At 38.8% G+C, this 23,985-nt stretch overlaps 1 protein-coding gene across 1 annotated transcript in view; it reads right to left on the reverse strand.

Moving 5' to 3' along the window:
- Positions 1–23,985, reverse strand: part of VAV2 (vav guanine nucleotide exchange factor 2) — a 3,316,635-nt gene that overhangs the window by 653,702 nt on the left and 2,638,948 nt on the right. Inside the window, exon 15 of the mRNA XM_044058536.1 lies at positions 16,002–16,134. Within this exon, the coding sequence (XP_043914471.1) occupies positions 16,002–16,134 (133 nt within the window). The remainder of the gene's footprint in view (positions 1–16,001; positions 16,135–23,985) is intronic.

Genomic DNA, 23,985 nt, shown 5'->3' on the forward strand with positions numbered 1-23,985 from the left:
TCATAATTTCATAGTATAGTACTAGGCTATCTGCCCTGGGGCATTTGTAAGCCTAGCCATAGTGATGTGGCTTTTGCCACCCCATGAAATGGTACAAAAAATGTATAGAATAAATTTAGAATACTGTGCCTCTGTCTAATAGTGACACAATGAAGGTTCCCTTATATAATAGAATTAGTTTACTGTGCCCCTGTCTAGCAGTGACACAGATGTGACCCCTGGGGTAAACTTATGATCTCCCATCCACTCATCAAGATTTCTCTTGAAGAGAGTCAGTGAGGGGCTCTGCCTAATACGAACTGGGATCTTGTTCCAAAGCATGGGAAGCCTCTGGGTTATGAATCTATCCCTCCAGCATGTCCTATTCATACTTGTGCCAAGGTTTAAGTCTTTAGCTCTCGTGGTCCTGATGGAATTGGATTTTTTGAGGTGGAGCATGTCCATCAGATCCTGATTGGACATGGCCTTGTACGTCAGGCAGAGATCACCTCTGACCAGGCGGTATGCTACTGAATAGAGCTGAAGTTTCTTTAGTCTGGCAGAATAAGACATATGTTGGAGACCCTTGATCCTCTTGGTGAGGTATTTTTGTGGACTCTCCAGCTGTTGCAAATGCCAGGTGCGGTACATACCAAATGGGGCATTGTACTCAATCATGGGTCTGATGAGGGAGGAGTATAGGGGTACAATGACATCCTTGGATCTGGATGTGAATCCCTTCATGATGAGGTGTGCAAGGTAGAATGTTTTTCTGACCACTTTGGCAACGTGGGTGTCAAATGAGAGGTCGCTGTCGATTTGGGTCCCTAGGTCTCTGATTACTTTTTCCGTACTCAGTGGGTTGCTGTCTATGTGATAATTTGTGGGTACTTTGTTTTTCCCAAAGGGGATGACTATACATTTTTTGGCATTTAGTTTAAGGCCGTGACTCCGGCACCAGTTGTCCATTTCTGTGAGGCCTTTTGTAGGATGTATGTGTCCGCTGGTGTATCGACTATGGCGCCTAGTTTGCAGTCATCTGCAAACTTTGTCAGCCACAGCCCTCCCATGTTTGCTTTAACATCTGAGAAATAAATGCTGAACAAGAGGGGTCCCAGGACAGATCCCTGTGGGACACCACTTGTGACTGGCTTTGAGTCTGACATTGCTCCAGCGATTTTAACTTTATGGGTTCTGTCCTTTAGCCAGTTTGCAACCCATCTAGTGACATAAGGGTTTACGTTTAAGCTGTTGAGCTTATCTATGATGCCTGAGTGGGGTATTGTGTCGAAGGCCTTAGCCAAGTCCAGGTAGGCTGTATGGACTGCTTTGCCCTTATCAATGGCTCTAGTGACTGTTTCGAAAAAGTCAACCAGGTTCAAAAGGCAGGATTTGCCCTTTACAAAGCCGAACTGGGTGGGGTCAAGTGTCTGTAGGTCCCCTATGTCTCTGTTTATGAGTTCCATAATGATTTTTTCCATAGCTTTGCAGACTAGGCTGGTTAAGCTTATGGGGCGGTAGTTTCCAGGGTCTGTAGAGGCACCCCCTTTGTGGATTGGGACCATTGTTGCTGTACGCCAGTGTTCAGGTACATATCCCGAAGTAAGGCTAAGGTTAAACAGCATTTTTATGTGTGGGTTTAGCTCCTCTTAGAGTTCACGTAACACGCAACCCGGGATACCGTCAGTTCCCATTGATGCTGTGTTTTTAGCTTTGTTTAGGGTGGTTCTCACTTGGACATCTGAGATGACAGGGAGATTACATTCAGCTGGGATAAGTATTTCTTCTTTTGGGGGTGAGGGAGGGGAGAAATTTGCACTGAACCTGTCAGCCAGAATGTTGGCAATATCTGTGGGTTCAGTGTATTTTTTGTTGTTGTGAACCAACTCTGAGCATATCTGAGGGTTTCCGCCCAGGTTTCTAACATAGCTGAAGAAGGCTTTGTGGTTATCTTTAGTGTCCTTAGCGATTTTTCTCTCAAAGTTGGATTTGGATATTTTTATGAGAGAACGTAATTTTCTGCTAATGTTGATCAGAGATGTCTTCCCTTCATGGGATTATGCTCTGACGTGCAGTAGCTTCCTTCTTTTGTTATACAATTTGTTAATGGCTGAGGTCCACCAGACAGGACGCTTGCCTTTGGTGGAGAGGGACTTGGATTTATTTGGGATTGCATGATCCATGCATTCTTGGAGATGTCCATAGAAAGCATTTGTGAAGGATTCGGCATTGTGGGATGTGGTATCCACTAGCACAGTGGGCTTAAAGGATACCATCTCAGTCTTAAGAAGAGTGAAGTCTGCTTTTGAGAAGTTTTTCACTGTGGTCTTTTGTGCTGGGGGTGGAGGTGGGATATGTATATCCAGGGTGATTAGTTTGTGGTCAGATCTCACTAGTGAGGGGTATACTTCCGGTGTGGAGCATTTTGTCCCCATGTTTGTGATGATCAGGTCTAGTATATTATCTCCCCTAGTGGGAGAGGTGACTAGTTCTTCCAGTGCATTTGAAGTTATGAATTCCAGGAACCTTTGGGCTAGGGTATTAAGGCTAGAATAATGTACCCAATCTATGTTTGGGTAGTTGAAGTCTCCCAGTATGATGGTATTTTGTGATACATTCATATCCTCCAATGTCTTCAGGAAGGCTGAGTGGGGTTCTTGAGATTGGGAGGGTGGTCTGTAACATGCTACCAGTTGTATAGCAGTTTTGCCTATGGTTAGTTGCACCTGTATGGTCTCTGATGCTTCATGTGTTGCTACTAACCTGGAGGTGTGGGTGTCCTTGATGAATATGGACACTCCCCATCCCTTTGTGGTTTGGCCCGGGTTTTGGGGCCGAAAAGCATGATACGAGGTATAGCCTGGTAGTGCTGGGGTGATCTCAGGAGCCTTGAACCAGGTTTCAGTTACTGCACAGACGTCGATGTTCTCCATGCTGAGGAGTGCATCAAGTGCCTGCATCATGAGATTTAGACTTCTGGCGTTGAGCAGCATTACCCTTAGTTTTTTTCCATTTTTGTTTTCTAAGGAGGTGGGTTTGTCTTTTGAGCCTTGCCTAAAAAAGGCACTATGGGGGTGGCAAGAGCCTTGGCCAATATCCGGAAGCCCAGTGGTGACAGGTGTAGGCCATCCCTTGCGAAGCAGCGTGGCTTGTCCAACATGTCATCCCAGGCAGACAGACATTGGATCCCCTTAGAATGACACCAGTACTTGAGCCAATTATTAAAGCTGATCATCTTGTCTTTGTATTGTGGTATCATTCTTGGTGAGTGCAAGATGCTGTTCAGGGTCAGGGTCATACCAGCCTGGGCTACATAATCGGAGAGCTCCTCTATGTCTCTTTTCATGTAGTCCAGGGAGGTACGTCTCAGGTCATTTACACCAGCATGGACAATGACGGAGTCATATTTGTACTTGCTTTGGAGTGACTTGAGTGCGTGTGTTATGTGGTGGATCCTAGCTCCCGATAGACAGCTCACAGTCACCCTCTCCTTGTTCAGCCTGGTCAGCGGGACATCAGTGTGTCTGACTATAGAGTCACCTATTACTAGTGTATCAGACATGGTGTTTGGCCTTAAGGGCTGTGATTGGTTGACACACTGATTTACTGGAGTATGTGTTGCATGTGTTTTGTTTTGAGGTGGTGGACTTTTGGATGTCTGCTTTGGGAGCCTCTGTTGTTTTGGTAAGTTTTTTATTAGAGCCTCCGAGTATGTCTTTGTGTTTTTATGTGTTTGGTTTGCAGTTGTGGTAGGTCTATGTGGTACTGGGATTGTTGTGTGTGTGGTTACCATCTCCTCCTGTCTGGTCATGCCAGCCCTGAGTTGAGAGAGTTCAGCCTCCAGTTTGGCAATATAGTTGCATCTCTCACATGTATTTGTGTTTGTTGGGAGGAGGAGAGGGTTGTCTGTGTACATGAGACAATTGTAGCATTGCCTCAAGATACCCAGATTGACCAGCTGAACTGGAGAGGACACCAGTAATCTACCACTCGACATGCTAGAACAGTATAAGGGAGTGCTGTACCTTTAAGGGAAGTGGATATTCACAGGGTTGGTAAGTAGATGTAGTGCTTTACTTAGTACGAGAGTGCTTACTTAGTAGAGAAGTATCGAGAACAAGTGCTAGGCTTATAATATAGTGAGTAGTCTGATTATACTAAGAGTAGAGCTTCCTTAAGGGAAAATTTGAAGAGCTGACCTGGCGGAGCCAGAAGAAGTTTAACCTTGTTTAACCAGCGCTGCTCTATGCGCACAACCGTGCAAAGCCGTGCAAACACGGATTTTAAACAGTGAACTACAAAAGAGCTAGAAATGGTCCAAAACAACCAATTACTACAGCTTCTTGTGCTGAGGTCACTTCCTAAAGGGACAGGTAGGCTGCTCAAGGCTCCCCACTCCCACTGGTGAGCAAAGAAACTTCCTTCTATCCAGATTTACTCCGCAGATGGGAAGAGCTTAATTTACAATCTAGTGCTAAATATATGGAACTGCTTCTAGAATTTTTTACACCTACTGAATTTCAGCTTAAGTCACAAATCATTGCCCTAGAAACACAAATTACTGAGGATTTTCCATGTGAAATCACTATTAACAAAATGAGTCAGCTACAGGACAATATTGTTACTTATGAAAGAAAGCTTCAGACAACTAAATTATCTAAACTGAATAGGGACAAATCGGACTTTGTTAAAAATAATGTATTTTCATGGCCAAGAGAAAATATAAATAGATCTTCTCAAAGCAATATTGCTTCCAATAACACACCAAATGTAAGATCTTTTCAAAGCAATACTGCTTCCAATAATGTGCCTAATGTAAATAATGACTCAAACTCTTATGCAGCTCGAGCTGCTGCTCCTGGTTTTGTTCCTAGCGCTTCAGCTGGATTAATTACAACAACTAAAGCTATTCTGAATGCAAAATCTAGCAATTCTATGCTTAACAATGATAACAGGACTTTAAACGAAAATACAACCCCAGATGCAGTTTCCAGCTCTACTTTCGGTTTTCCGATCACTCAGACCGCAGTAATAACAGAATCTCTGAACGCTAATGCTAGCGATAAGGTCCACCAAACTTCAATTGTAATAAATGATAACTATAAAGCCTTCAACAGTAATGGGACTAAACCTAAAAATAAAGTAAAGACTTTTCACTCGTCAGCGCCAAAAGCAACATCGCATGATCTAAATACTTCTACTAATGTGGATTCCGATTCTTTGGACACAAAAAGAGAAGCAAGTATTTTTTTAGACAAAGACAAGAAAAACAATTTCACTCTGAAGACAGCACTACCATTCAGGCATCGTACCAAGAGTCTTCCAAACAACGGACAGACATTCAGAATCTATCAAACAGAGGGAACAGTTCCCCTCCACAAAAAGAGACGTATATAAATTCAGGTCTGGTTGTTAACATTTCTTCTTTTGAATTGGATGCAGATCAACTTAAATTACTAAATAAAGGGCTATCCTTTATACCTGCAAGGAAAGCTGATATTACAGAAATGCTCAAGGACTTAAGGTTTCTAGGTAGAAATTTGGCTTTGAAATGTTTGTTTCCAACGAATACAAATAACAACACACAAAACATGTATAAGCAACCTAGAACATTTATTCCACCTATTCCATCAAATATTCAAAGATTTATGGATGTTTGTGAAACTGCTTTCAGAGATACAGATGCTTTTTCTAGTTTTAATTATTCTTTTTGTAACTTAACTCCAGAAGAGCAGAGAGCTCTACATGAATTACAAAATTTACATTCTGTAGTTTTTAAACAAGCTGATAAAGGCGGCGGCATAGTCATCTTAGATAAAGAGCTATATGTTCAGCAAATGGAAAAACTTTTATTTAACTCAGATACATATCAATGTATTTCAAAAATTACTGTAAATGCTATTACAGACAAAGTATAACAGAAGATACAGAGTTTGTCCTTGTTACCATGGACATAGAATCTCTTTTTACTAGCATACCTAATTGTTGGGGTATTGAAATGATAAGAGAATTTATAACAGCTAATAAATGTTTTACCAATACTAAAACTCAACAAATATGTAGCTTATTAGAAATCATACTAGAAAACAATATTGTTGTTTTTCAAGATCAGTTCTTTTTGCAAAAAGTTGGCATAGTGATGGGGACACCATGTGCAAACAGCTATGCCAATCTGGCTTTAGTTTGCTGGGAAGAGACAAACATACTTTCTGCAAATAATCCATTCTTAGGACAAGTATTGTGGTATGTATGTTTTGTAGATGATGTCTTTCTGTTATGGAAAGGTGATGGTACTGACTTTATATCCTTTGTAGAATATTTACACAATACCACTAACTTCTTGAAATTTTCTTACCAGATTTCTGCAACAGATATTCATTTTCTAGACGTGCATATCACTAAGCTCTGCTCTAATCATTTAAGCAACAATATCTATTTTAAACCCACCAGAAAAAATACAGTATTACATAAATCCAGTATGCATCCTAGGCATTTACCCAGGAATGTACTTAAGGGCCAAGTTTTTAGAACTTTAAGATTACATGACAATGATGAAGATGCAGCTACTGCTCTCAAAAAATTAAAAACAGAATTTTTGGAAAGGGGATATCAAGCAGGGGATATTGATCAAACTATTTCTCATGCTTGGCAACAGAGACACACTAGATGTAGACTGTACTTTCACTCCAGCACTAATAGTGGTAATACAGACACTGAATCTTGTTTTTCAATTTGCTAGCAACATTAATCAATATACCGACATTATAAAGAGACACTGGCATTTACTACAAGATGTTCCTAATCTGGTTGGTATAATTGGAAGTACCCCTCATTTTAGTTTCAGAAATAACAAGTCACTGAAGCAGCACTTATGCAATAGAGATACATATAAAGGCACAAGTAAATCTGTTAGACAGGGTACTTTTCCCTGTAGAACTTGTAGCGCCTGTCCCCATATTTTTAACAAAAGTACATATACACATCCAACTAGGCATTTTACTTTACACTCTAAACAGTACTCAGATTGCAAAACTACAGATGTTGTTTATTTTAGTTTCTGTCAGCAATGCCAAGCATTTTATGTGAGCAAAACTAACAGGCCATTAAAAGACAGAATTTTTGAACACATTTGTGATATTAGAAATAATAAACAATCCAATGCACTTGCTAATCATGTTATGAGTACAGACGCTTCCCATTCTTTTAAATTCTTTGTTTTACAACATTTTCATAGAAATTTGAGAGGAGGAGACATTGAAAATGTTACAGAAAGCCATGAGCAAAGATGGATTTTAAAACTTGATGCTGAACGCTATCCAGGGCTTAATGGGACTTCTTCCTTAACCCCTTTTTTAGAAGCAAGACATCTTAAATGTTACAGAAAGCCATGAGCAAAGATGGATTTTAAAACTTGATGCTGAACGCTATCCAGGGCTTAATGGGACTTCTTCCTTAACCTCTTTTTTAAAAGCAAGACGTCTTAAGCATTGATTTATTTTAACATGTTTTATTCTATTCTTAATCTTTTTTATGGTGATATATATATATATATATATATATATATATACATATATTCCTTATGTTTGCAAAGGGGTTTTAGTGTCTATTGTAAACTACTACATTTACATTTTTTACATATTTTATATTCACTGCTTTAAGATAATATGTTTTAAATTAGAGATTTATATATATATATTATTTTGCTGTCTTTTTAAATAGTAGCAAATTATGACATCACTGATTCTGCTTAATTGATGACTAAGCTGTTATTTAAGAGTTGAAGTGCATTTTAACTTTGTCTGATGAAGCAACTATTGTTGTGAAAGCGCTCACCTCTGTTCAACCTTTTTATTTTTTGTACTATTAAACGCTACTGTATGTCACCCTGGCGCATTGTTTTTTCGTATTTACATGGTAGTCAAAGTTAAGGTTGTGGTCAGCTTGTGAACCCAAGTCCCTTACCACTTTGTGGGTACTTGGGGTATTTTTGTTGATTTGATAGTGTAAGTGGGCATTGTTTGTGACAAAGGGAATGATGATGCATTTCTCTGCATTTATTTTGAGACCATGACTAAACACCAGTTGTGGCTCTGCATAAGGCCCTCCTGGAGTATACTGACATAATTTGGGGATTCAATAATTGCACCCAGTTTGCAGTAGTCTGCAAACTTGGTCAGCCACAACCCCTTAGTTTTGACCTGAACTTTTGAGAAGTATATACCAAACAGTAGAGGGTGCAGCACTGACCACTGTGGCACCCCACTGGTAACACAACTTCTGGTTGATGTGGATCTACCCACTTTGATAGTCTATGTCTGGTTTGTGAGCCAGTTAGCAACCCATCTTACAACAAAGGGGTTTACATTCAGTTTTCTAAGTTTATCAGTAATGCCTGAGTTTGGGATTGTGTTGAAAGTCTTTGCCATGTTGAGGTATACTGTCTGCACAGATTTGCTGTCATCAGTGGCCCTGGACACATTTTCAAAAAAAATCCACACAATTTAACATACAGTATCTGCCCTTGATGAAGCCACATTGGGTAGGATCTAGGGTTTGGAGGTCGCCTATATCTTTATTTATGAGATCCATAATGATACGTTCCATGGCCTTACAGATGAGGCTGGTCAAGCTGATGGGTCTGTAATTCCCTGGGTCTGCTGCTTGGCCACCTTTGTGGAGGAGAATAGCCGTTGCTGTTCTCGAATCTGCAGGAACAAAGCCTGTGATTGGACTATGGTTCAAAAGGGCATTTAATGGTGATGCTAGTTCATGTTTTAGCCTGTTTGGAAGACAGTCTGGGTTGCGGTCTGGTCCCACAGAGGTTGTGTTTTTTTGCCCTGGACAAGGCTTTGATGACCTGTTCTTCAGATATGTAGAGTGGGGAGAGGGTTGGGGGCAAGGTTTGTGATAGATTTGGAGGGGACAGGGGGTGAAGTTTTCAACAAACCTATCTGCTAGCAGGTTTGGTGTGTGTGTGTGTGTGTGTGTGTGTGTGTGTGTGTGTGTGTGTGTGTGTGTAATGCCTCAGGTGACTATACCTGGCAGCTAGAGAAAGTACTCAGGCTCAAACCCTGTACCTTGAGGTGCAGGTATCAACAGTTTAAAGTCCCTACCCACCACCACTTCTGAAAGTTTTCTAGATTTATGCCTCATATTTATGTTCTATTCCTCATAAAATCTGTGATTGTCAGCATTTTTGTGGCAAATCAATGAAGGATTGAGTTCACTAAATAATGACAGGCATTTGAATTTCAGACTTCATATTCTTCAGAAAATAAATGGTAACACAAAACCTTTTACTCTATCAATTTTCTAAGTTTATAAGATCAGTATTTGAAGTATGTCCATATTTTTGAGGCTGTATTCCCCTATTATTGGCTTTGTCCAGGTTTTTGTGCTAAGAGGTTGAGAGCTATGGTGAGAAGTGAAAACTGAATTCTGTATTCCCCCATTATTGGCTTTGTCCAGGTTTTTTGTGCTAAGAGGTTGAGAGCTATGGTGAGAAGTGAGAACTGAATTCACTAAATGATAGCTATTTAAGTTTTAGTCTTCCTATCTTTTAGGAAACTGCTGGTTTGACATATTGGTGTGTTGATCTGACTGTAGTGCACAAGGTCCTGGGTCCAAGACTTGGCAATGAAACACATGGTGGTAACACATTTTATTCTAGCAACTTTCCAAACTTATGCAAGTAATGTTTACAATGTGTCTGTGTTTTTTGGGCTTTTGTCCCCCCCCCCCAATAAATTTTGGCTTTTTCCACATTTCTTGTGCTGCGAAGTTGAGAGATTTAGTTGAGTGTCAAGTGGATTTTACAAGGTGCTGAGAGCTTCAGGGGAAGAGAAGTTTAGTGCTACTTATGCTCAGTTGCTTGTATTGTTAATAGCACAACAGGTAGTATTACTTGCTTTTGATATAGAAGGCTGTGGGTTCTATTCCCACAGTATGCAGATAGATCACTAATACTGTACTGTATTGTACTTTAAAGGGAGTGGATGCTGCAGTCCTATGAATGTCCTCCTGTGGAAGAGTTATTTAGTAACTATGTTTCTGTTATCAGTTTACCATCCATTTTCCATTGCAAAATTACGAGCTTGTCATTTCTTTAATGTAGCATAGGCAATTTATTCCTCAAGGGCAACAGGCACTTTATTTGTATATGAAACAATGAACTATAAAGTTGTTTTCTAGCAGCAACCTCTTCATTAGTTACAGATCCCTTTAATGTGGAATTATTTAGATTACTTACTTCTGCAGAGATTTTGCATATTTACAAATATTGGTGGAATGTAATGACAGAAGTTTGAGTGGCCTTTTATGGTTGAAATTTTCTGAAATGGGTAGTTTTGTCATTATTGGTTCATACATTTTGTTTTACTGCTTACTAGAAGACTGTTCCAAACTACAAATTTAAAACACATTCTAACAAGTGGTGCTGTATTATACAAGGAATATAATTTAGTACAAATCAGATTAATACAGTCAGGAAGGTGACTCAAAGAATGCATACATGTATGCTTGCTCACAAGATGCAGAAAATCAAAACAGGAGGAAACCAGTCACCAATGGAGTCCCCCAGGGTTCAGTGCTGAGACTTTTTCTGTTTGGCATATACATCTCAAAAGTAGAAGAAAATACCAAAGGGCTTTGGCCAACTAAGTATGAAATTACTGCAAGCTAGGAGCAGTTATGGATTCCCCAAATAACTTGGCCATCATGCAGGAAGGCTTGCCCCAAACAATAACTTGTGCCAGAATCATGACCTGAAACTAAACTCCATGAAATACATTATTGTATCCTTTGGGAAGTCATCGACTCCCAGGAACTGCCAAATTGACAATGCCCGCTGAGAACTGACCCAGTTGTTTGTCATTTGGGAATTTGTGTGTACAGTGACCTAACGTTTGACCAACATGTGCCCAGAGTCATAAGAAAGTCCTTCTATATTGCACAGCTTATAAACAAACTGATTTTGACTAGATCTAGAGATGTTATTGCCCCCCTTTACAAAGCCCTCATTAGGTCAATCATTTTGTATAATGCCCACTTTGGCATGCATCTGGCCAGACCCATGCAACATCTCTAGATCTAGTCAAAATCACTTTTAGTAAGGATATAAGTCCTAAACAGTAGGTCTTGCATGGACCACCTCAAAGATTTATCACTATACTCAGTATCCTACAGAGTGCTTAGAAGTGACATGTCTGGTATGCAAGGCATCTTCCGACCTAATACAGAAGGACCCACTGAACATCAGCAAGTCAAATGGCATCAGAAATACTCCGTCCAGGTATCTAAACTGAATGTTGTGGAGGGATGGATATATATCACAGAAGCTACCACTGTTCCAGAACAGACTATCCACTCAAGTAAAACAAAGCTCATCCCCGTCCACATTCAAATGCAACTTGGATCTAAGGATGGGTAATAGAAAATGTACTCCAGGATTGCCCCTCATGCCACTAATGGATAGAGGCAGTTCCTAAATGCTGCATCCCTTACATGGGTCCCCTCAAATTATCTATAGTATGATCACATTTATTCTCACTATGGCTAATATACAATTATCAGTCATGGGATAGGTAAGACCAATCAGGAAATGTTAATTCAAGCACCAAAAGGGAAACTGGCTAAGCTTAAAATGTCCTCCAAGTGAACCTATGTTGTGGTAGTAAATATATTTAAAAAATTGCCCTTTTTAGATCGCTAAGTGCCCTTCTCACCCTCCACATCCCCCCCCCCCAGTCTTCAACAGCTTCCAGAGCCTCAGCCAAGTGCAAAGCCTATGAGGCAAGCATACACTTTATCTAATACTCCTGACATTGTGGACTCCATTGTGCAACACACAGATGCCCCACTCACCAGTTTAAACAAGAAGGTAATGATTAGTTGCCTGTCTGGAGCCAGGACCCGCAATTCAAGTTACTGCATTCCCAGTACCAATATGATTCTATCACAGTCCATGTGACTGTAAATTACCTCAGACATACCTCACTAACTATATGAAAAGACACAAAGGATCTCCTGGAATATGTGTCACAGATAGGAAAGAGCCTTGCACTGAGCTGCATTCTACCTTCACCAGGAATGATGCCACATTATGAACATAATGATGTGATCCAATATCTGTCAAAATGGGGAAACAGGGTTGACACACCATGTTGCTTTGCCAAGGATGGGTTGCACCTGTCCCTCCTAGGCTTTTGGATATTGGCTAACACTTTATCCACCCCTTAGAGGCTTTTCAGGCAAGGCCAAAAATTACAAAAACTACCAACATAGTGAAAAAATCTATAAGCAACCTTAAGGTGTTACTGCTCAATGCTTGGAGCCTAAAGAAAAAACTCCACACCCTTCAAGCCTTCCTCACCATGGAGAATGTAGACATCTGTGCCATGACTGAGACTTGGTTAAACACCAAAGTACACCAAAGGTGCAAGGCTACAGTGCCTTCCACAAATTTAGACCAACAACAGCACAGACTGGGACCAAAGATGTAGGTGTTTTCATCTATGTTAGCAACAAACCTACCTCTAAGGTTGGTTAAACAAGATGATACCATGGAGCTCATTCATATGCAAGTCCCCATAAATAAGGTCCCTTACCTTATCATGACTAGCTACAGGTAACCATCTATGCTCCCACAGCTTAATGACTCTTACCTAAACACACTATAGGCACTCACCATCCAACCAAATACCCTATTAACTACCCCTCTATAGACTGGAAAATGTGCTCTACCTCAAACTCACAGGCACAATGCTTCCTGGACTTTAACACAACATCCTGGAACAGATAGTTCATGTTAAACCAGAGGATCACATATACCGGCTCATGTACTTAACAACATGGGAGAGCACTGAACCCCCAACCCCACCCCTGAGTCTTGTCCTTAATAGTGAGGTTGGATTACAAAACTGTCTCATTTGAAGTAAAAATCAACCCAGAAAATTCAGCTAAACCAACGACAGTTAGGTATTATTCAAAGGCAAACTACATCCTATGGAGTGACAGTTTGTCAAAATTCAGTGCTCCCCCCAACCTCAAGAATACAGCTCCCTATGCAGAATTATTCACAGACTCACTATACAAACATGTGAACAGCTGCATAGACAAGGCAATACCTACCAGAAATACACTCAAAACAAACATTAAAAATGAACCCCACTGGTGAAATCCTCACCTAAACAGGGTACATAATTAAGGAAGAACGCTCATGGACAAAATCAGAAAAAATAACTCTCTTAAAGACAAGTGCTCTCTTATATAACTAAACAAGAAACTAAGAAGTCGAATTAGGTCCAACAAGGCCAACTATGATGTCAGGATAGCCTTTCAGTCTAAGGAAAATCAGAAGGCCTTCTTCAGTTACGTCTGGAACCTTAGAGGTAAGCCACAACAGTGAGCTGTACTGGTGGTGAATGGTACCACCTACAGCAATCAGGATGACATAGCAAATCTATTGGCTATTAAATTCAGCTCAAACTTCACCCCCTCCCCCTAGCTCCAGCTGGTAAAATCCCCCTACAATATACTTCCCCAAGTTATCAGCAGGGACCAGGTAAAGCCAACACCACCACCTCCATGGGTCCCAGCAACATCCCCAGTTGCCTCCTTAACAGTTTGAAACAGGATCAATCAGGACTACAAGAGGCACTCTTCAACTACAGCCATAAAAAAAGCTACATTCCAAGTCAATGGTGGATCACAACAATCATTCCCTTCCACAAAGGCAGACCACCAAATGACCTGGGGAACTACTGACCCATCAATCTTACAAGCCTAATATGCAAAGCCATGGAACGAATTATCATGGAAATGATAAACAAGGAAACTGGCAAGCTACAGACACTGGACCCATCACAGTTCGGCTTTGTTAAAAAAAGGTCATGCCTATTTAAACTGGTAAACTTCTTTGACAGGATCACCAAGGAATAGATGAGAGTAAAATGGTGCATACTGCATATCTTAACTGGCTAAGGCATTTAATACAATACCCCACTCAGGCATGGTTGACAAGCACTCTGAGCTAGGCATAATCCCTTACATAACTCACTGGATTGCAGGCTGGCTCACAACAGGACCTAAGAAGTCAGGATCAGTAAGACCACCTCACCAAGAGACTGTTCACTGGTGGAGACTCCTTCCAAGGCTCTGTGCTGGGCCTGTTCCCATTTGACATCTACTTCTAGGAAGCCAAGGTGAACATTAAAGGCCTCTGGCTCTCTGACTTCAAAGATGACTGTAAACTGAGAGCTATTACAGATTCCCCCCAAGACACAAACATCTTGCAAGTGGGTTTAACACAGACAAATGACTGGTGTCTAAGCTATGTCCTAAAACTCAATGTCATAAAAATGCATTATAATGCCCTTTGGGAAAATATCAAGTCAAGTTAATTACTACTTCAATAAAACACCCGTAAGAGTCTACCCAGTAGTAAGAGACCTGGAAACATATGTAGACAGCAATCTAGTCTTTGACCAACATGTAGCTATGTTGCCTGACTTACAAGTAAGGTACGACATCTAGATCCAGGGATGTTATATTACCAATCTACTTGGTCCTTATAGGACCTGTTACTGAATACATTGCCCCCTTTGGCATGTTTCTTACCAGACACGTGCAACAGTTGGAAAACTCGCAAAAAAAAGCTTCCCCAGACTCATCTCTGATGGCTCTGTTGCACATGTACAAAACAAACAGCACCAGAAACACTAAACCCACGGATTTCAGCTTCACTTGTGACATAAACAGAACATGCTGGACGGCGAGCGAGAGATGTATCCCAAAAGACACCTGCACTAAGGAATAGGCACCTCATTCATGTGAAACAGAATTCATCCATGACTCTATTGAAACTACACCTTGACAACTAGATGGGAAACTGCAAATTTACACCTGGTCTGGCTCCCATGTCCCTTATGGACAGAGACTGTTAATAAGAAAAGTATTATCCTAACGCCGTCTGCCTACTAGCATACCCCCTCCCCCCAGTATGACACTTGGGATCCACATGGTTTGGAGTGCATGGCTAGGCTTGTAAGGGCCATAGTGGTCATTAGCCTTGTGACAACATATGAACCTAAATAAATGAATTGTATCATAACACAATCCTGTTTCTCAGGTAGTTTGATTAGTGACATAAATACAAGTGTTCCATGGTTCTATAGTATAGAAAACAGCCAGGGCTTGACTTACATTCTATGCCAAATGAGTCACCAGACCCATCAAGAGAATGCAGCATATTAATTATAAATCTTTCCTTACTGCTGCAGTTACCATTGCAATTTTAATGTTTATTCGTTCACAGTTTTGAGAAGTTCAGGGATGGTACCTTCAAGATGTTTACTATTCAGTCTCCTGTGATCTCCAAACTGCATAAAATGAGAAAAGCATGTATAAAGTGCTGCACCACTGACTTATCATGCCTACTTGAAAAAGGGAAAAAAACTTGTTTTGCTGCTACATTTCATTCTGTTTAATAGCTGGGATAAAGTTCAGGACAGCATTCCTTTGATCACTCCTCGGGCAATGCATTTACTTTCCAAAACACATTTCACCAGTGACATAATGTAAATTCTGCTGCTGCCTACAATGTTTTATGAAAAGCTCATAAAAACATAAAAATAGCACCACCTAACCAATACATAATAATTAATTCTTAAGCTTGCTGACATCACTAACTACAGGTTAGACAAAAGGGCAAAATGAATGCCAGCATCTGGCTTACAGTTCTGATAAGTCTTATAGATATACAAGTTACCACTAAATACTGTTTTGGGAAATTCCAGATGATGTGTACATTTTACACTTTTAATAAAATGAACATGAACTGTTTCCAATACAAGGTATGAATGTTTTGGTATTCCTAAATGCAATTAATACAGCAGAGCATAAGATAGTTAAATTGCAATGAATAATTTAGAAAATTACCCCTCCTATGTAAATGTGATTTCATAACAGTCTATGTTAGATTCAAAAGTAAAAAGACAAATTTGTGAAAGGTATGTTACACTTACCTTTTTGATATCTTTGTTATTCATTGGATCATCAGTCATTTTGTAAACCTGCAACTCAATTACTTCTTTCATTTCATAGTTGTAGCCTCTCCGCTTGCAGACTATAACAACCTTGTCAAATAGGAATAAATACCTAGCAAAATAATGAATACCTTCTTGATTATATAAAATTATAAAGTATTCACAACTTGTTTTCCACAATCTGTATTGGGCAATTGGCTTTTATTTCAGAAAATAAACCATTCCTGATAATTAAAAACAATTGTAAGTCACTGTATTTGCATTTATAAACTGTACAATCAAGTAAACCAGACTACAATAATAAAATGTATTTATCAGATAATTACATATGCTCCAAATGATAACCTGACTTGTTTGCTTTTATTTTGGTTTGTTCCTCAAAGTTTGCATTTTATCTGAAAAATCATAAAGCAGTCTCTACAGACTTAACAGCCTTCAGAAAAAAAGCAAAATAATCCAAAGCCAGTTACTCTAGCAATTTTCTAAGGGTTTAAGATAACAGCTGTTCCTCATTTTGGTCCTTCATTCACCATTATTTTTTAGCTTTTTCCTTCATTCTTCTGCAAAGATGTTGAGAGGTGTGTGTGGGGAGGGTTGCATACTTTACGAGCAGTAAGTTGAAAAGATAAACAAATAACTGCCTCACAGGAATGTGCAATTCATTTGAATGCAATCATATATGGGAAGTGCACAGTCACATAACTCTTGGGCACATGTGTGTGTGCATGTGGTGTGGGGCTGCAAATGACTGAGCTATATAATTGTGGCAGAAACAATTTGAAATTCATGTGGTCGTTATTTATATATTTATTCATTCATTTGAGCCCAGTCAAACATATGAAGCATATACAGCCACACAATTTGTTGTAATTAATGGGCTCATCTGGGTGTGCACATGTGCATGTGTTTTTAGAGGGATTAAAATACATTACAATGGCCAATTATTATTTTTATTTTATTACAACCTAATATCTATGGTGTAACACAGTCAATAAAAAAGAAGTTATGTCCTTACCATAACGTTCCATGTGGAGTGTTCATCTCGCCTTTGTTCTTACACACGGGTTCGGAGCCGATCCTGCATCTCAGAGAAGCTCGAGACCAGACTATATCCACCCATTCCACCCTGCCTTCTTTAAATTTATATCTATTATTTATACTTATTTAAATATCATTCTTTAAATACTAGTAATAGTTTTTCCCTTTCTTTTATATTAACATACAGTCCAGCAGCTACAGACATTCAAGAAATAGTAAGGAAATATTGGTACTGTTTGTCAGTGAGCAAAGAATTGTTTAACAGAATAGGGGAGTTTCCCACTATTACCTTTAGGCAGGGTTTAAATTTAAAAAGCCTTCTAGAAACATCATATAGACCAACTAAGAATAACACGGGCACATATAGGTGCGATGCATGTAAGTTCTGTAGGTATATAGATACTGGAAACCGCTTTCATATAAGGAATGAGACTTTTTACATTAAAGACAAATATAATTGTAACACTAGATCAGTAGTGTATTTAGCCCAATGTCAACAGTGCCCAGCTTTCTACGTTGGCAAAACCGACCGTCGATTGCGGGATAGGATCTATGAGCATATCTATGCCATTAAAAAGAAAAAAATTAGATAATGCCTTGGCTAGACATTGTGACACTAATACAGGTCACATTTTCAAGTTTAAAGTTATTTCACATACAACTCAACAGGAGAACAATAGATATATGGAGGACAGTTTGATCAAACTTCTACTGGAAGGAAGTGAGCTTAACTGGCAACTCTGCTTGGATGCTTACAGTCAACCAGGACTTAATGAAACATATTCTATTTCATGTATTTTGAAATTAAAGAGTTTACATAGGTGAACTCTACGATTGTGAGGTTTTAGGTCATGTTCATTTCAGGTTTTGATTAGTGGTGGCAATATAATATACATGTTTTATTAGACGCTGAAGAATAGTAATATTGTCAGTAGTTTTAGTATTTTTGCTATTATCATTAATTTTTCAGTACACACACATACAGTATTATTTTTCATATTTAGTGTTATGTTTATTATCTAATACTTTTCCTTTTAGTATACGTGTGACTGGTGTTTTCTGAGTCGACTCACATGAACCGTGTGGTTATAACATAATTTTAATACAATTTCAAGACAATATAATACTATGTAACATAATTTTAATGATGTTTACCTTTACACAGATGATATGTGTTTTTTACTTTTATAAGGAAGAGTAGTTACATTTAGATTTTAGCAGCTTCTCAACATGAGCTTGCGCAGCTAATTTGTATGTAGTTTATCTACTTTAACACATGTTTTATAAGACTGAAATAAGATGTTAGGTTATTTAACTGGTTGCGTTTTTTCACACAGTATATACACCTTTAATTTTTGGTGGACATGCTGAGAAGATGTGATAGGCTCACATTATATGATGAGGGGTTTTTAAACTGAGGTTTAAATGCCATTAATTGTCTGATGAAGTCTGGATAATATCCGGACGAAAAACGCTTCACGCTATTGTTTCTGTCTTGTCATTTTGTACTTTGGAGTATTACTTCATTTGGAGTCCTTGGATTAAAGGAGCATTTTACAGTATCTGAGCGTGGAGTCTGGTGCTTGTTCAAAAACTTTTTCATCTAAAAATAGTATGTTGGCCATAATTTAAACATTAGCACCATATAAAAAAGTGGCTGTCTGTGGTGGCCTTAGCAGCATGTGTGTGACAGCAACTAATCAACGGCACCATGGCATAAGTAGTATTGCCATCTAACAGTGCTTAGCTCTCTTGCTGAGTTTTTAGCTAAAATTTCTTCAGTGTGGATTCTGGAAGTGCACACTGTCTCTATGTAGGTTTTATAAAGGCACTTTGTTCCTTGAACCTCAGCTGTATAATGTGTGCTTCTACTTTCATCCCAATCTAACAAAAGATGGTACAGAAAAGGTAACTCATTCACTCACTCTTTTTTTTGAAGCAGGCACTATTCCCAAACATGATTTATATATCCTTGCAAGCATTTGTCTTTATAGTTTGCTGGGAAACTGCTACTTTGTCAACTTAGAACATAAGCTTTTGACAAAGCTAACTTTTCCCTAAAGGAAATAAGAAGAATGAATTTCTTTCCTTACTCAATTTTTCAGGCCATCATTGGATCAAAATGTTGTAAAAAAGTTATAAGAGCACTTAAAAACACCTAGAACCCTATGACTTCTGGAGACTGCCAGGCCCCAACACCCTATTTAATTCACTTTCTTCCTCAAAACTTATTACAGTGGAGTGTTTGCCTGTTAGAGTGTGTTAAAAGGATGGAGGAAAAGCTAAAAGAAAGAAAGACAGAAGTAATACAACTGGATGGCATGGGCAAGGATGAGGGATGAATGGGGAACAGTGCTGTGGAGGTGCAGCAGCAACCTGTGAAAAGCAAAGGGGCCCTTGGAATCTTGTGTCTAGGGCTCCATTTCACTAAAGGCTAACCTAAGGTTTGTAGTCAGACATACACTGTAAGATGCCAACAGTCAGTGAAGTGGCTATGATGTTTGGGTACTCAGGTAATCTGTGGATGAAAGTGAATTTACCATTTGTTGTTTGATCACGTTTTGGTTACTGACTTGCCATAATAGCACCGCACAACATTACAAATAGTCCAATGATTCAGTTGCTTCCTGCAAATCCTTCCCCATGCTTTGTAATCACCACTATTTCAAAAAGACTAGACTTTCATGGGCAGTATCAACGTGTTTAGGAAAAGAAAAAAATGGACACACACAATATTCCCAGTCACATACATAAAAATAAATAAATAAATAAATAGCAAGTCACTAGCTTTCAAAATCAAACATAAAATGGACCACAGGACATCCTAGACCCACACAGCTGCTAGGGGTCTGTTAATCCCCCACAGCCACACCTTAGGCTGTATAAGTAGATTTTGACATAATGATCTTTGCCCTGAATCTCAAAGTCTAAATCAAGCCTTGCTTAAAAATGCATACAAATTGTCAATACAGCTTATATGGGACTGTGGATAGTACAGTCAGTATTTCTTTAACCTCCCTTACATATCTCAGAGGTATGCAATGAAAGTCATATTAGCTTGTCTACAGGGAGTGTAGTGTTTAGGAGTAACAAGTTAAGAGTACATTAGTGTGTTCCTTATTGTATTCACCTTCCTCACCATCAAACATTAAATGTATATACATGCAGTTATTTCTTTTTTTTTTGGGGGGGGGGGGTTAGAGACAAGAAGATATACTGTTATATATGTCTTGACAGCAACAGCTTGAAATATGTTGCCATGCTTTCAGTTTCTCCACAGTCTGTCATTAAAGTGGATCAAAGAATTATCTTTTGAGGGTAGGGGCGAGAAGGCATTTATTTATTTGACATTTATTTTCCAGGATAGTCTGACTGGGTTACATAACTTGCTTTCACCACAGACCCAGGTAGAAAAGCTCCACATATAATACACAGCTCCACATTTTGACTTTTCCTAACATCATATACAATAGATTGCATCTATAGGACTACAGTAATGTATGCATTATGAGCAGTCACTTAAGGTTGCTTTTCTAGTAATAGTAGATGATTTACAGTTTACATTTAGACAAAAACTAGATAGCTAGTAGACAGTACTTATGTATTATTGTACATATGTTCAACAGAAGACATTTGAACTATACAACTGTGGCTATCTGTGACTTCATCCCAATCTAACAGCAGAGTGATACAAAAAAGGTAACTTTTTTAGGATGGGGTAGGGAAACATTATTTCCACTTATGAATTTGTATCCTCACAAACATTTACTTTCTGTTTATTGTGAAGTTATTTTGTCTGACAAAACTCATTTTTCCTTGAGAGAAAAATCACTGGTTCAGACAGTTGGAAAATAGCTCTGACAGATTTCAGAGCATTTGTAATTTGATGGATTAAATCTGATTATTGATTCTCTAGTTACTACAGCACACCCTTGGCCAGTTATGATGTGTTGGAAATATGCAGGAAAATGCAAAGCTGACGAATAAGACTGAATTTCTTTCATTGCTCATAATTTGGCTTAGGCAATTACTGGATGAAAAGGGAGGAACACTCTCTAAATCCGCTTACCTTCTGGGGAACTTAATAGCTCTCAGAGCTCCACCTTAATTCATCTATTTCCTCCAAGATTATTACACTGTTGTTTGACCCACTTCAGATGTGTTGAAAGGAGGCAGGAAAAAGCTGAAGATTGTCAAAATGTGAGAAAAGGTATAACAAATAATTTCAATTATGTTGAAATGTCATGATGGGGGTAAATGGAGGGATTGGAGGTGCTGGTGTGTGTGTGTGTGTGTGGGGGGGGGGCACTGGGCAACAGGAGCTGGTGTCATGGAGCTCTTCACCTAGGACATCATTTCACCTAATGTCAGCCTTGAACAAGTGTCCCTTTTCACACGTGACACAGGAGCACTGTCTGGTTAAGTGACTTATTCAGAGTAGCTCAGTAGGCAAATGAAATTAGAAGAAATCAAACCCTATGTGTTGGGTGCAGGAAGCAGCTTGTCAAAAGCTCAGAACATTAATCTTCTGCTGCTCCAGATGTGTGAGTTGGTCTAAGGATACTTTTTAGCCACATGCTGGGCCCAAAGGCAAACACAAAGACAAAATTACATATGCAATGGATAATATAATTTCAAGTGGAAGTACAGAGAAACTTGCATAACAAATAAAATGTTACCATACAGTAAAGTTGTGCAATAACCTTGCCATTAGGGTACTAACAATACAATAACAGTTGTCCTGATATACAGTCGAAGGAGATAAGATATAATATGGCCTACGCATGTCTTAGATGAGAAAAGACAACAGCAAAGAGATATATTACATGGCTATTTTTACATAGGTTTTAAAGTATGGTTGTATATATTCAACTTTTATCAATAAAGAAGTAGTGTGGTTTTGATTTTGAAGGTACAGCTTCAGCTGTTTATGAAATTGAGAAAGGTTGTCTATTTTCCTTTTTTTATTTATTTATTTTTTTTATTTATTTTTTTTTGAAGTGAGAATTGCAGGCTGTATAAATCATTTCACAACAATGACTATTTTTTTTCATTGGAAAGTTGAAGGGAGACCTAATAAAATGAATGGCATTAAGGTTTTGGAAAAATAGGGTCTGGGTGATAGCCTGAATCTGCAGTTTGCAATTAAGTTGAGGACAGTAGGAGTCATGTAGGAGCTTATGAGTTGGAGATCTGAGGAGGAATGTAACTTTTGGTAATATGAAACCAAGTATCTTTCTTAAATGAGGTACAAAGATGTTCTTTATTTTGTGTAAGAAATATAAACTGTACAACTTTGTTTTCTGTTTTTTTCCAATGTGGAAATTAAATAATTCAAATCTACTTCTGAAAATATATTCTTGTTTTTCTTTTCTTTTTGGCTGTGTTCCAATTTCCTATACATTTTAGTACTGAACACTTTAATAATTAATTTTGCATGGTTAGTAAAAAGTAAAAGTGAGTACTTAACTCTATATTCAACGATTTATAAAAAGTAAAACAGTTGAGTTGCAACATTAGTAAAATAAAGTATACTACCAAATGTTTCTTGTGTTTAAAGGAAAGACTGGAGGACTTTCTTAACATCACTGATATGTAAATTACACAATATCAGCAAGTTCAAGAGGCACACAAGTAGAAATTCATTACTAATTTATTTTATACTTGCTTGCTGGGAAAATCTGACTGGGCTGTTGCCGATTTCATCTGAGGCTTGGGGAGAAAGTCATTTCAGACTAATAAAACTCTTCTGTGTAACAAAGGACCAGAAGGTGACAATTATTTTATTATTTATTTGCAGTTTGTTTGCCAGGATAGTCCAATTGGCCTCAAGAGTCCTGGGAAGAAAAGCTCCAGAAAAATACAAATTTACATTACAGATTATCTCATAGAAATACAAAGTATATATAATAAGATAAAGTTAGCGATAGAATACATAAGTATAGTTTGTAAAACAGCAATAAAAAACATTTTTTTTTTTTTTTTTTTTTTTTTTACACAAAAGTAGCAGCATACGGTAACTGTTAAATAGCTGGTCAAATAGTTCAATAGAGCTGTGGAATTATAGGAGGCAGTGATGGCGTATTTAGTTCTAGGAGAGTAGGAAGTGGTACTAGAAGGATTAGGCAGGATGGGAACAGGAGCACTTCCACTGTGAAGTTAGGTGCGAGTGCAGCAACATTTTAAATGAGGAGACACTGCTGGTGATGCAGACAGGAGATGGTAGAGAATTCCAGAGGCGTACAAGAGAGAAGGACATTAGGTGATTCCCAGCTGGACGTGTGGGTTTGTACAATTTAATTAGGTTTTGAGAATTAGATCTTAGAAGTCATACATTTCAAAGGTAGTGGCTAGGGAGGGACAAAGAGAGGGGTTGTAAATGTGTTTGTGTGTTTGAATGAGTTGGGTATAAGTTAGGAGGTTAGGTAGCTCAACCCAGTTTAGTTGGTGAAGAGCATTACAATGGTGAGAAAAGGGCTCTGTGACCTGCTGCAAATTTTGATATCTTGTTATAGCAAGAGGAGAGTTTTGTTTTGAGGGGTGATTGCAGGTTGATGAGGATAGATGCACCATACAGGAGGGGAGGGATGAGAAGTATTGGCTAGTTTGAGCCTAGTGGAAGGCGAGATATAACTATTATGGCAGTATAGCATACCAAGTTTTTTGTGGGGCAAGGAGTAGATATGGCCTGCTCAGCTTTGAGCAAGTTTTTTAAGAATGACTCGTGGCTAAGTGATGATGAAACTCTGACAGGGAAAGGGATCACACTGAGTTAAGTAGGGATGGTGAGAAAGGACTTAATAGGATTAAATAATTAACCAGTGGGGATAATACAGGGGTCATTACATCCATTCTGCACTGCTAATTTAAATATGGCAATATAAAAGAGATGGAAAAGAGCATATATCTCTCTCTGCAAGCAGGT

The sequence above is a fragment of the Protopterus annectens genome, chromosome 16.part0 (genome assembly GCF_019279795.1).
Source record: "Protopterus annectens isolate FY-2018-M chromosome 16.part0, PAN1.0, whole genome shotgun sequence".
Classification (NCBI taxonomy): Eukaryota; Metazoa; Chordata; order Ceratodontiformes; family Protopteridae; genus Protopterus; species Protopterus annectens.